The 12,924-nt window shown below is 43.6% G+C and overlaps 1 protein-coding gene across 42 annotated transcripts in view; it reads left to right on the top strand.

Annotated features, from left to right (window-relative positions):
- The window catches only part of Ppp2r2b (protein phosphatase 2, regulatory subunit B, beta), a 427,050-nt gene that overhangs the window by 354,653 nt on the left and 59,473 nt on the right, over positions 1-12,924 (top strand). For all 42 annotated transcript variants that reach the window (NR_073588.2, NM_022209.4, NM_001402382.1 and 39 more), the window contains one exon: positions 10,459-10,636. Coding sequence is in view for 41 of the 42 variants with exons in the window: in NM_022209.4 (NP_071545.2) it covers positions 10,459-10,636 (178 nt within the window). In the remaining variant the exon portion in view is untranslated. The remainder of the gene's footprint in view (positions 1-10,458; positions 10,637-12,924) is intronic.

The raw sequence follows: 12,924 nt of genomic DNA, 5'->3' as shown, positions 1-12,924 counted from the left end.
TCCATGATCAAGCCTCGATATAGCCTCTGAGCCACCACCCTTTTTTAATCGATCACCTCTCACTAAATCAGAGAACAAAGAGTCAGAGATGAGTCAGAAAATGGATGGTGACTGGGACCTTGAAAGAAATAGCCACAGGACACGACCTTAAAGGACAAGGCCTATTGTTGAGTGTGGAGAAAAGAATCAGCTGATCATGTGTATGATGTGGAAACACAGCCTGTATAAAGGGCGGAAGATCTCAGGCTCTTGCTGGACAATAAAATGGTGCATTGTTCCAAGAGATGCAATTATATAAGCTTATATCATCCGGGATGAACCTCCTCCTTTTTTTTTCACCATTTACCTACTTGGTATGGTTTATAGTGTAATTTTAAAAAGAATGTTACAGGACTGGGGGTGTAACTCAGTGGTAGGGCACTTGCCTAGGATGCTCAAAGTCCTGAGTTCAAGCAGCAGAAAAGCCACACAGGAGGGGTAGGGGCAGGGCAAGGGACAAGGGAAGAGAGGGTCATTTCTACAAAAAGGGCTCACTGAACTTCTATGATTGGAAGAAAAATTATATGAGAGATAAATGGACTCAGTGCTTGAAGATTTGTAAATGACATTCCAAACATAATTTCTGCCTGTGGAATAGTAACTAATTAGTTTTGCTGTCCTTGAACGAAGAACCATTAGTGAGAAGTGACTCCAGGAAAATGCTGGGTTAAAGAAGAAAACTAGAGATCTGCTTTCTTAGGGCTCTCACAGCTGTCGATCACTGTCCACAGGATGGGGTGCATGCACAGAATAAAGAATGCCCTATTAACAGTGACAGTGGGAGCCATGAGGTAGGAAAGGGCCAGGGAGATGAAAGTGGGAAGATCACAGAAAAAAGTGGAGAGTAAGTCCAAGGGCACTGACAGCCTACAAGAGGATCTGGTCCCTCCAGTCTTCTGCTTCGCATCGCTCCTACTGCACCCTCTCCATGGTAATGATGCTGACAGTTCCAGAAAGCAGCTCTTACCTCACAGGACTAGGGATGTTTGCTCACTAGAGGGCTTGGCTTTCCCCAGGACGAGGCAAACACATGATGAAGAAAGCATTTATTGTCATTATATGTGTTTGTTAATTTAGTGTGTGTGTGTGTGTGTGTGTGTGTGTGTGTGTTCACACACCTTCAGGAATACATGTGGAAATCTGAGGACAGCTTTAATTACTCCCTTCTCTCTCCTTCCATGCCACCATGTAAATATTAGAGATCAAACAGATCCTCAGCCATTGTGGCAAGAATCTCTTGCTGCTGAGCCATCTTGCTGGCCAAACTGTTCCTTATGCGTGTGGTCTTACTTTGTTGATCAGGCTCATGGGTAATCACCTACCTCTCAGCCTCTCAGTAGCTAGAGCTATGGGCCAGACTGAACAAGACTAAGAGTGCTGTCCTGGTGAAATACTGGATACGGTGATTTGTTTTCCTTTTTTTAAAAAAATTAATGTATAAATTTGATGAATAAGGCAACCAAATAAACTGAAACAATTAAATGTTTCCTAATTGTAGAAAGTTCATAAGGGATTAATAATTGCATTCTAGGATGCTCTTTGTCAATGTCTGAAAACTAAGCAAAGTGGAGTGGAGCAAAAAGCATGTATAGAAAAGTCAGTTTGCATTATTACTGTTTTAAAATATCTTAATATTTTTATTAATTCTTTGAAAGTTTCATACAATGTTTATGTTTTTTTTCATATTTACCCCCAAGTCTTATTTACCCCCAAGTCTTCCCTTGACTCCCTGATGTAACCCACTTCCCTGGCCCTCAATTTTGTATTCTCTTTTTTTCCCATTCCTTCTCTTTTTGTTACAAAAGGAAAATACATTTATATCAATAAGTCAGATAATAGCATATTAAGACTCTGCCCAAGGTAAGAATGTTACTGTTTGGGGGGTGAGTGTTTCTATATCTTCCTTGTGTTTCTATCTGAACATGTTGTTATTAACAGCAGTGGATGAATACGATTCTCATACTAGCCACATTGTTTAGCTATATGGATTGTCCTCTGAGTGAATTAATCTTTTTTTTTGTTTTGTTTTGTTTCTTTTTTGGGGGGGAGGGAGCTGGGGACCAAACCCAGGGCCTTGTGCTCGCTAGGCAAGCGCTCTACCACTGAGCTAAATCCCCAACCCCGTGAATTAATCTTTGAAATGGAAATAGTTCTAGAGTATAGGCACACTGTTACTTATTCAGCCTCTCCTTCAAAGGAGTCTGATTTTGATACAATGTAATCATAACTAACAATGGACAATTAATATCCCCAAACATTTCTTGGCAGTTTCACATTCAAGGAAAAACAAAAACAAAAAAACGCTCTAACTTAAAAGTTACATTGTTTTTCTTTTACTATCCACTTCTGACTTGTTGTTGTTGTTGTTGTTGTTGTTGTTGTTGTTGTTGCAGGTCTTACTCCCCAGGCCAGTGGCTTATGGTTTTAACTGAGCGATTCCCAACATGTGGGTGGCAATCACAGGGGTGGCCTAAGACCATCCACAAACACAAATATTTATATTATGATTGATAACAGTACTAAAATTAGTTGTGAAGTAGCAGTGAAAACAGTGGGGGTCATCACAACATGAGGAAGTGTATTAAAGGGTCTCAGCATTAAGGAGATGGAGAATGCCGCTTTAATCTCTGTGTGAGATGTGACATCAGCCATCTCGGCCCTGCCTTTTCCACTTCGAGGCAGCATAGGTCCTGTTAAGGACCACTGCTTCCCAATGCCTGAATGTTCTAAGTTTTGAAAATGAAGTGACCGTCTTACATCTCAGCTAACCTCCTCATAAAACTGCAGTGAGCTCAGAACATGGACTGCCACAGTAGATTCCTTAGGAATGAAAACTTAAGAAGGAATCTAACTAATCATTTGTAAGAGTTTTTAGAGATTCTTCTTGTTTTTTAAGATTTATTTATTTATTTATTTATTTATTTATTTATTTATTTATTTCATGTAGGTGAGCATACTGTCACTGTCTTAGGACACACCAGAAGAGGACATCAGATCCTATTACAGATGGTTGTGAGCCACCATGTGGTTGCTGGGAATTGAACTCAGGACCTCTAGAAGAGCAATCAATGCTCTTAACCACTGAGCCATCCCTCCAAAATTCTTAATTTTCTGGCCATTGGTGAGATCAGTGTATCTATAAATGTCTGGATCTCTCCAGACACTTTCTGAATTTTCTGTTTATATCTTTGATTTATATTTTTACTGAGTTAGTTGTTTTGTTGCCGATTCTTTGGAACTCATTATATGTAGCAAAAAAAAGTCCCTTTTCTGTTTTTCTTTGTTCTTTGATAATTTCATACGTATATGTATGTATAAGGTATTACCTGGTTTGGAGGTTTGGTTTGGTTTTCAAAATACCAGCCCTTGAGTTCCATCTCACAGGTATGGTGACTTAACTTCTTGTTGGTGAGGCCTATGCATCAGTTTTAAACAAGGGGGCTTATGGGATTTGAGAAGGTAGCTAGGACCAGAAATCAGATCCTCAATCTTGAAAGGTCATTGAAAGTTAACTTGTTCCCCTGAGAAAGACACCAGTGATCAGTACTACCATCTGCAGGTGGGAGACAGAACTGACACACCTCAGCTCCAAAGGGCTCTGACAGAACTATGAAAGACCCTGTTTTCAGGGCATTGATAAGGATATCTTCCTCTTCATGTAGGCCTCCTTTGTGTAGATGACTTACCAAGAAACTTCACTGGCAAGATTCGTTATTAGTATCAAATTTGTATTTATACCAGTGATTCTGCATATTTTAGTCATAAATAACACAGTTAACATGGCTAAAACTCTATTACCACCAAAATAGTCATTGAATATTTATCCTAATAACTAATATCACTGAATTTTGTAACTGTGCCCATCAATAGCATGTAAGCGGCAAATGAGGTGTCTGCGACTATTTGTAACCAAACGAAGCCACCGCCTCTGCCTACCCACCACTACCTCTTCTACCCACGCTTCCACAGCTGTGTGTTAATTGGAATTCTCTTGCTCGGTAACATTTCAGGATGTTTGCTCCTTCGTGTGAAATTACACAATGTGTGACATTGAGGGAAATAACAGGGAAGGCAGTGATCAGGGAAGCATGCTTTGAAAGGCAGTGATGCTGGCAGAGAATGGAAATGTCTGGGGGAAAATAGCACAGAACTGGCAGCGACTAGGGCTTCTGCGTGGAGTGGTAATTAGATGGCGAGTTTATCTTCTGAGGGAAAGGTGTTTTTTTCTCTCCTCTCATACACAGGCTAGAAGTCAGACACTGAGAATGTGAAAACGTTATTCTGCTATGAAAATCATCTGTGATACATTGAGTTTCATTCATATATATATATTCATATATATATGAACACACACACACACACACACACACCAGAAAATCTGTGGGGAGGATATGTGATCCATCACACTACTGCCAATAGGAGTTAAATCTCTAATAAGTGAAGATGATAGATAAGATGGGTAGATGGATAGATAGATGATAGATAATGGTGGATAGATAGATAGATAGATAGATAGATAGATAGATAGATAGATAGATATGGATGGATGGATAATTGGTGATGCATGCAGATACATAGGTATATACAAGTAAATGTAAGTATGTGTACAGAACATACATACATACATACATACATATATATACATACATACACACATATATATATATATATATATGTTGTGGAAATTGATGCCAGGGCTTTGCACAGACAGAGCATGTGGACCCCACTGATTTCCATCCCCAGCCCTGATGGAGATGGATCCTGCAGCCGGATAGAGGTTTCAACTCTGTCTGCTCAACTCATACTCTATCTCAGAAGGGCTTCCTGAAGAGCCCAGCTTCTCCATTTCCATACCATTGACATTTCAGTCTGAGTAATCCTTTTAACAGTCTTGTTCACTCTGTGAGGCATTTAGCAGCATCCCTGGCTTCTACTCACTAATGCCAGCAACATCCACTCGGCTACTCCAAAGGCTAACTCCAGACATCACCTGAAGGCAACATTGTGCCCCATAAAGAGCTGACCTAAGAACTGGGTTTTCCCTTTGTTCAAAACAGCTTATCTAATTCCTTAATCTAAATTGGCTCTCTCTCTCTCTCTCTCTCTCTCTCTCTCTCTCTCTCTCTCTCTCCCTCTCTCCCTTTCTCCCTTTCTCCCTCTCTTTCTCTGCCTCTCTGTCTGTCTCTATATCTCTCTGTCTCCATCTCTCTTTCTCCCTCTCTCTCTGTCTCTCTGTCTCTGTCTCTGTCTCTATCTCTGTCTCTGTCCCTCTCTGTGTGTCTCTCTCTGTCTCTCTCTCTGTGTCTCTCTCTGTGTCTCTCTCTGTCTGTGTCTCTCTCTGTGTCTCTCTCTGTGTCTCTGTCTCTGTGTCTCTGTCTTTCTGTCTCTCTGTGTCTTTGTCTCTCTCTGTGTCTCTGTCTCTCTCTGTGTCTCTGTCTCTCTCTGTGTCTCTCTCTCTGTGCCTCTGTCTATCTCTCTCTGTCTCTCTCTGTGTCTCGGTCTCTCTCTGTGTCTCTCTCTGTGTCTGTGTCTCTCTCTGTGTCTCTGTCTCTCTCTGTGTCTCTCTCTCTGTGCCTCTGTCTATCTCTCTCTGTCTCTGTGTCTCTGTCTCTCTCTGTCTCTCTCTCTGTGTCTGTGTCTCTCTCTGTGTCTCTGTCTCTCTCTGTCTCTCTGTCTCTCTCTCTGTCTCTCTCGTGAAAAGTCAGTGTGGAGTGAGTGGCGGTCTGTAACAGTACACTTGCCTGAGACATGAGCGCCTTTCTTTCCTTTGCACTTTCAGTTCCACCGTATAATCTATTCTGTTCACCCTGTACACACACTGCCTGGTGCAGTGATTGGCACTTAATAAGTATTTGTCAAATGAAAGAATATAATTCTGTTATTTAATATCCTGAAGCACAAAGCCTGATGTGGTCCAAAGGGGTTTTGTACTGGGGCATATGACAAAGCCTGTAAAAGAAGAAATTAGGGCCATATTGAGGCTGTTGAAGGGTGTGAGTGGGGAAATCTAAAAATTATATTATTTGGATAGGATTCCTTGGGGTTTTGGCGGGATGCTGTTGATTGGCAGCTTCATTCTGGAAACAACAGCTCTGATATGTCATCATAAGCTGAGCCAACCTGTCTCTCCTGCTTCCCCAACCCATCCACTACCAATACACAGAGGAAGCAAGGTTTTTGACCAGAGCAAGGCTTGATGCTCCATTGGTTCTCTGAGGAGCAGGAGAGACATGCCACCCAAAACAAACCTCACCAGAGATAGCACACAAGGCCTTTTGATGCTCCTTCTTGTGTTTAAAAAAATGGAATTAAGATGCATAATTTTTAAAATGAAAAATGACTGACTGGCATTCTTCCCACCAAAAATGGAAAGTAATTTAATTTGTTAGTGGCTCATTTTATTTGACAGTCTTTGTACATACTTGATTTGGTTTGTTTCCCTGAATTACCCTTTAATAGTGGGTACATCATGCCAGACTCTACCCCCTAGGTGGGTTTGATAATTGGCCGAGTGTCTGTATTGTTCAAGGTTTTGTTACAGCGAGAAGAGAGGTGTCTTGGCAGTGTGGGTGGGCTGCTCCTCCCAGCCTCCGGAGCATCCTCATCCCGACCCTGGCATCTTCTCCAGCTCTCCTCTGCTCATTGTATCCTCTCTAGTTTCACTGTTCTCCAATGCTCTGCACGTGCTTCAGCCTCCATGTGTTTGCATCAATAGGACCCCTGGCTCATGACCTTCTAGCATCTGCTCACACACTATGCTTCAGAGAAGCCTTCCTGTAGATGCCATATCATAGCACGAGATAGAGACAGAGAGAGAGAGAGAGAGAGAGAGAGAGAGAGAGACAGAGAGACAGAGAGACAGAGAGACAGAGACAGAGAGACAGAGAGAGACAGAGACAGAGAGAGACAGAGAGAGACAGAGACAGAGATAGAGAGAGACAGAGACAGAGAGAGACCACAGAAGCTAGGCTGACTGTGTATATCCAGGGACATACATGATACAGAAGAGAGATTTAATAGTTTGTTGACTGAATGAGTTAATGGTTCGACTCTCAGGAACATCACACTCCCCTACACCCCTACTTCTTCCAGTCGATCTTGTGTCAGCATCCTCTTCTGAGTCTCCCTACACCTCCCTAGCATATTCAAGATCCCTTGGGTGATAAATCCCACTGAGCTGGTCCAGTACAGTTCACCCCCTCCCCAAGTATCTATGCACCCTGGTACAGAACCAGGAGGGCAGAGTCAAGCTGGCTCCTGAGCCAAGGAGTGTAGGTGTATTTGCTTTGCCTCAGGCTAGCTGTGTGACTTCAGATTAATTACTCAGTCTTTCTGTACCTCTCCTTTCTTATTTGTCCCTTAGGAACCATAAAGATAAGATAATTCACTGATGACTGACTTAAGTGTTTAAACCATTTCAGGCAGTAGATGATGGGGTGTTCATGGAAGTTCTATCTGAGAGGGTACCACTGGAAGGAGGAATTGAATAGAGTGGCTTTCTGTAAGTCTGTGGCAGGTCAGACTCAGGCTGCCCCTTTTCCCTGGAGCAATCAATCAGTGGCCATAATAACACGATGCCAGGTGTCTGGGAAGAGTGGGATGTGTTGTTCCCTCCTGGTATCACGTTCACATGCAGGAGAATACTCATATGCACAACTGAACTCAGGAAGACACTGAACCTGAGCAGAGGAGAGGGGGGATGCGAGCTGCCCCAGAGAGGACACTGCTGCACCTGAGCTTGGGCCACTTTAGGTACAGAGCCTTAGCAGCTGCCAGCAAGGCTCAGACAACAGCTTCAGCTGAGTTAAGTGGTTTCAGTCTGACTGGGCATTCTAGCGTTCAGAGGCTAAGAAGGCAGGGGGAGTCACAGGTTCAAGGCCAGACTGAAGGTCTCATTTCCCCCACTGCTCTCTCTGTGACACCAGGCTGCATCCTCCCTTATAGGGTGGCAAATGGAGCTCCTTCCAAGGTTGGCTCCAGGAAGATTGAGTGAGATCATGACTGGGATGGAGTTGACACTTTGGACTCCAAACACCATGGCTGGCTTATAGCACAAGAAGGATCCCAGAACAATGTTCTCCAAAGAAAGCCTAGACATTGCCTGGTACTCTTGAAATCATGCCCTGCTCTTCTCCCTGCCATGACCCCAGAAGGAACAATCAGATCATGTGAGAATCACAGTACCAAAACGACTGCCTAATCCAACCATCTGGTCCTTCCTAAGCTTTACCTGAACACAGGAATGATACAGGGACTCCCTCCAAACACAGCCATGCATACACACAGAAATATACATGCACACATACATACACCCATGTATGCACACACAGGTACACCACACACACACACACACACACACACACACACACACACACACACACTCCTTATCTGTGCAAAGAATCAGAAGGCTCCATCCCCAACACCTGCTCAGAGCCTTTGCCCATTATGCAGCCCATCATGGCTCATGTCAGCCTGCATTAGCAGTCAGGCTCATCACATTAGGCAGCAGCCTTGGGCTGGCAGCTACCAGTTTGAAATGCCTCTTTATCTCGTTGTCACGCTCCCTTCTGCATCGAGCACAGCTACGGGAGCTATCTGAAGACGAAATGTAGACATGAAGGACCAGGTTAGAGGTCAAGAATTGCAAGGAAACCTGTCATATCCCACCGCCCTGGGCCCGGGGTGCCTTCGTGGAACTCAGGCATCTCTGGGGAGCAGAGGAAGGAACACTGAAAGGTTCCAAGTGCAAGCACCTTTATGAGCAACTGTAAAAAAATATGGCATGTGTTTCTGAAAACACACAACATAGACATCCACTTACTGTCAAAAATCTGTGACGCCTGCAGAGGCTTCAGACCAACAGCATTATGTGACATCAGTAAAGACTCCCCCACCCCAACTGTTTATCCATGTCACTTGTAAGACACTGACCAGCTCCACCCTGACGTGTTCCTGCCTGGTGTAGATGTGGAAAGAAGGCTTGCTTTGCAGTCAGATGGGTCCTGAGATCAAATCCCACTTGTGCTTTCTCATCTCTGAATCATCTTTGGACTGTAACTTGGCCTCTCTGTTTTCTGTTTGTAGTCCTACTCTGTGCTAGTACCTGTTTTACATTTGTTGAAAGAATTATCTGGGATTCTATGTGAAGAGTGCCTGACCAGGCACAAATGTCTCGGTAACTGTTTCAGGGCCAAATTCATGGAGCTTAGCTTCACAGTGTGAAGCCTCAACTCACATAAGCCCTTGGTTAGCATTCACTTGTGCACCCCTAAATCTTGGACTCCTGACTAATCTCCACTCCCAGAAAGGTCTGATGAAAACTTGACCGTGATTGTGTCATCTGAAACCCCTTCTCCCCACCTTTTTGATAGAGGCAGCCTACCCTGTCACCTTCACTCCTGCAATAGACTTTATCACCACCTTCACTTCAGCCCTGTTTCTCTGACTAGGACCTGCCTTCTGCTAGGCTGGTGGCTTATTCCTCATTTTTCATGTCTATACACACTCACCCACTCTCAGAAAACCCCTCAAGACTTCCTAGGCTCTATGCCTCCTCTCTAGAGCACTCACTGCATTGTTGTGTGACATAATTCACCCTGGCCCCACCACCAGCTAGAGCAGCCATACGATGGTGAGACCAAAGACCTGTGCTCACCAGACAGCCCTTGGGACTGTACAATGCTCAGCTGGTCTTGCTGAAAGGGTGGGTGAAGCTAAATGACACATTCCTAAGCTTATCTCACAATTTCCTTCCTAGAATAGATTTACTGTTTAAGGAAGGGAGGAAGGAAGAAAGGAAGGAAGGAAAGGAGGGAGAGAGGGAGGGAGAAAGGGAGGAAGGAAGGAAGGATGGATGGAAGGAAGGAAGGATGGATGGAAGGAAGGATGGATGGATGGATGGATGGAAGGAAGGAAAGAGTACACATGAACAACATTAAACAGACCCAGTAGGTTGCATTGTGTAAATGTGTGCGTGTATATGCACACCTATTTGTATGTTTGTAGCAGTAATAAAGAAGAGGTCATGAATTTGAGAGGGGTGGAGAGAGGTGGAAGGGCAGAAATGATATAAACACAGGACTTGTCTATAAAATTGTCAATGAATAAAAATAATTAAATATAAAAACTGTGAAACAGACTTCGAGTGAGAGTTTTGAAGACTATGTCCGCTTGGTAGGATCCAAATCCCCTCAAAGGGACTGGAGAAATATTTCAAGTGTACAATGATTGAATGTTGTCCGGGTAACAGGTGTCAATCGTTGAAAGGCCCAGAATGTGCTAAGAATGGCAGCTGGGTTCTGTAACTCTTGGTTTCCGGGTTACGATTTACTGTGTGGTGGTAAGGACACAGCACGAACCCATTTTGTACAAGGAAAATAAGACTGTGTATTCTGAGCACTGTGCCTCTCTCATCTGCAGGTGCCTGTCCTGAGACCCATGGACTTGATGGTGGAGGCCACCCCACGAAGAGTGTTTGCCAATGCGCACACATACCACATCAACTCCATATCTGTCAACAGCGACTATGAGACCTACATGTCTGCTGATGACCTGAGGATTAACCTGTGGAACTTTGAGATAACCAATCAGAGTTTTAGTATCCTTTCCTTAAAAACAAATGGCCCATTGGTCCAACTCATGGGTATCCAGGTAGGAGTGGGCTGGGGAGAAAGAAACAGAAGAAAAGACCATCAAAATGGAAATGGCTGGCATCCATGAAGGAAATCTTAAATTATGGGTAGGGCAGCATGGCTAGCTCTGGAATGTAATTCAAGAATGTATTCATGTGGTGGCATTTATGTGTCATGAATTAAAATTAGAGATGGGTTAGCACATAACACGTCTCAGTTGGTAGGGTGCTCATGTATGTACAAGGCCCTGAGTTCAGTCCTCAGCATCACATACAGATATGCTAGAGAATACTGTGATCCTGTCTTCAAAAATATGTAGATATAACTTTATCAGTAATGAAGATCTGGGATTTTTTCAGAGTCAGTTCCTTCCTTTTAAAAGGTTCAAAATTACTCTGTGTAGAGCATATGTACCAGGGGTATGGGGACAACAGCTTCTATTGTGTCATAGTAGCAACAAAAATGGTTACTGCCACTTACTGGGACCCAAACCCATGTGAAGTTGAAGTATCTGAATTTCATTTCTCTATTGGGATATAATATGTGGACTCATGAATTTACGTGGCTCGATTTTCAGGATGGACACACCCCTTTTACATAGAGACTGCATCACCAGCAACCTGTTATCCCTTCCCACATCACCTTACCATGGGCTACTAAAGGCTTCACCTAATGACCCTAACGGGGCTGAGGATAGCGGTACTTGTCTATGAAATACCAGGTTTGCTCTCCAGCATCTCAGACAATACAAACACTGTAAGCATCATTATCTCCCACTTTACTAATCCTGAGAAAAGCAACTGAGTGTCTAACTAAGGCCACTTCTCTGACCTCATTATATTGACCTTGCATTTAACAATAAAACTGATCTTCGCTGAATGTCTAGAGCAGCTGTTCACAATCTGTGGACCGTAACCCCCAAAAGACCCTTGTTAAAACACAGATATTTATACTACATAATGGTAGCAAAATTATAGTTATAAAGTAGCAATGAAAATAATTCTGTGGTTGGGGATCACCACAAGAGGAACTGTATTAAAGGTTGCAGGGTGTGAACCACTGCTCTAGCATCTGCCTGCCAAATCCTTCCTAACTCTTGACTCTTAGCTCCAATTCCCAATTTAGTTCATAGTCTCAACCCTCAGGCAGGTGAGGTACTGGTACTGGCTCCAATCAACTTTGATTCTGCCCTTTAGTTGCTAGCTTCTACCCTCCTGGCCCCACACATCCATGAACTGTGCTGTCACTTCCTCTAAAATGAAGCTCAGACAGCTGAGGTGCCTCCATCCCCAGTCTTTGAAACACTCACTGACAAGGGCCACCATGTGGCACCCTTCCCTATGGCTGCCTGATTCCTCTCCTTCAGGAGTTATGCCCTGCCTACCAGTTACCATGTGACCCACCTGGCATTTTGCCTGTGCACCTAACACTCCAGTAATGTTCTAGAGCGCTGAAAAATCTACTCTGTTTCCCAGGTCTAGAAGATTTCACACCATCTGGGCCTTGACTCCCTCTGATACCTGCCATGCTGCTCCTGCCTCATCCACTCTTCCTCAGCCAGTAAATCATGTTTCTATTTCCAACTAAGTGTTGTTCTTCCTCTCTTTGCACCTTCAATACCCTCTGTCTGAAAATGGGTCCCCAGAGTTCTTGATCCCAGCCTCAGTCCAATCTACTGTCTCTATGGAGCTTCCAGTGGCTACTGGCAGCAATATTCTTGCTGTCTTTGTCATGCTCACTGAGATATGAAATGGTTTCATGTGCACATTTTTAGTTCGCCCCTACGAGAATGTAAATTTTCTAAGGGCAGGAGCCCTGGATGACCCATTGCTGCATTCCAATGGATTCAGCATTCTGTGTAGGAAAGCTGCTGCACAGAACGAGTGTGACGTCATAGTCACTGGTCAGGGGAGAGTCGAGGGACACTCTTCACCATGAAACTGAACTTGGGTATTTAACTTGAATGTGGTAAAGACAAGCTGGAGGAAGGGGTTAGTCAGTAAAGTTTTTGCTTGGTAATCATGGTAATCAAACCTGAGTTTGATCTCCAGAATCTAGAAAAAGAATAACCTAGGTGTTATGGACACTCTTGTAATATTAGCAGGTTCATTCTCCAGTCATCCTATTAGTAAGCTATAGGCTAGTAGCGGATCCTGTCTTTATGAGGAGTGGGATAATTTGAAGAGCAACAGCTGAGGCTGTCCTGTGGCTTACACATTAACACACACACACACACACACACACACACACACAC

This window comes from Rattus norvegicus, chromosome 18 (genome assembly GCF_021556685.1).
Source record: "Rattus norvegicus strain SHRSP/BbbUtx chromosome 18, alternate assembly SHRSP_T2T, whole genome shotgun sequence".
Lineage (NCBI taxonomy): Eukaryota > Metazoa > Chordata > Mammalia > Rodentia > Muridae > Rattus > Rattus norvegicus.
This window is presented reverse-complemented; position numbering and strand designations above follow the sequence as displayed.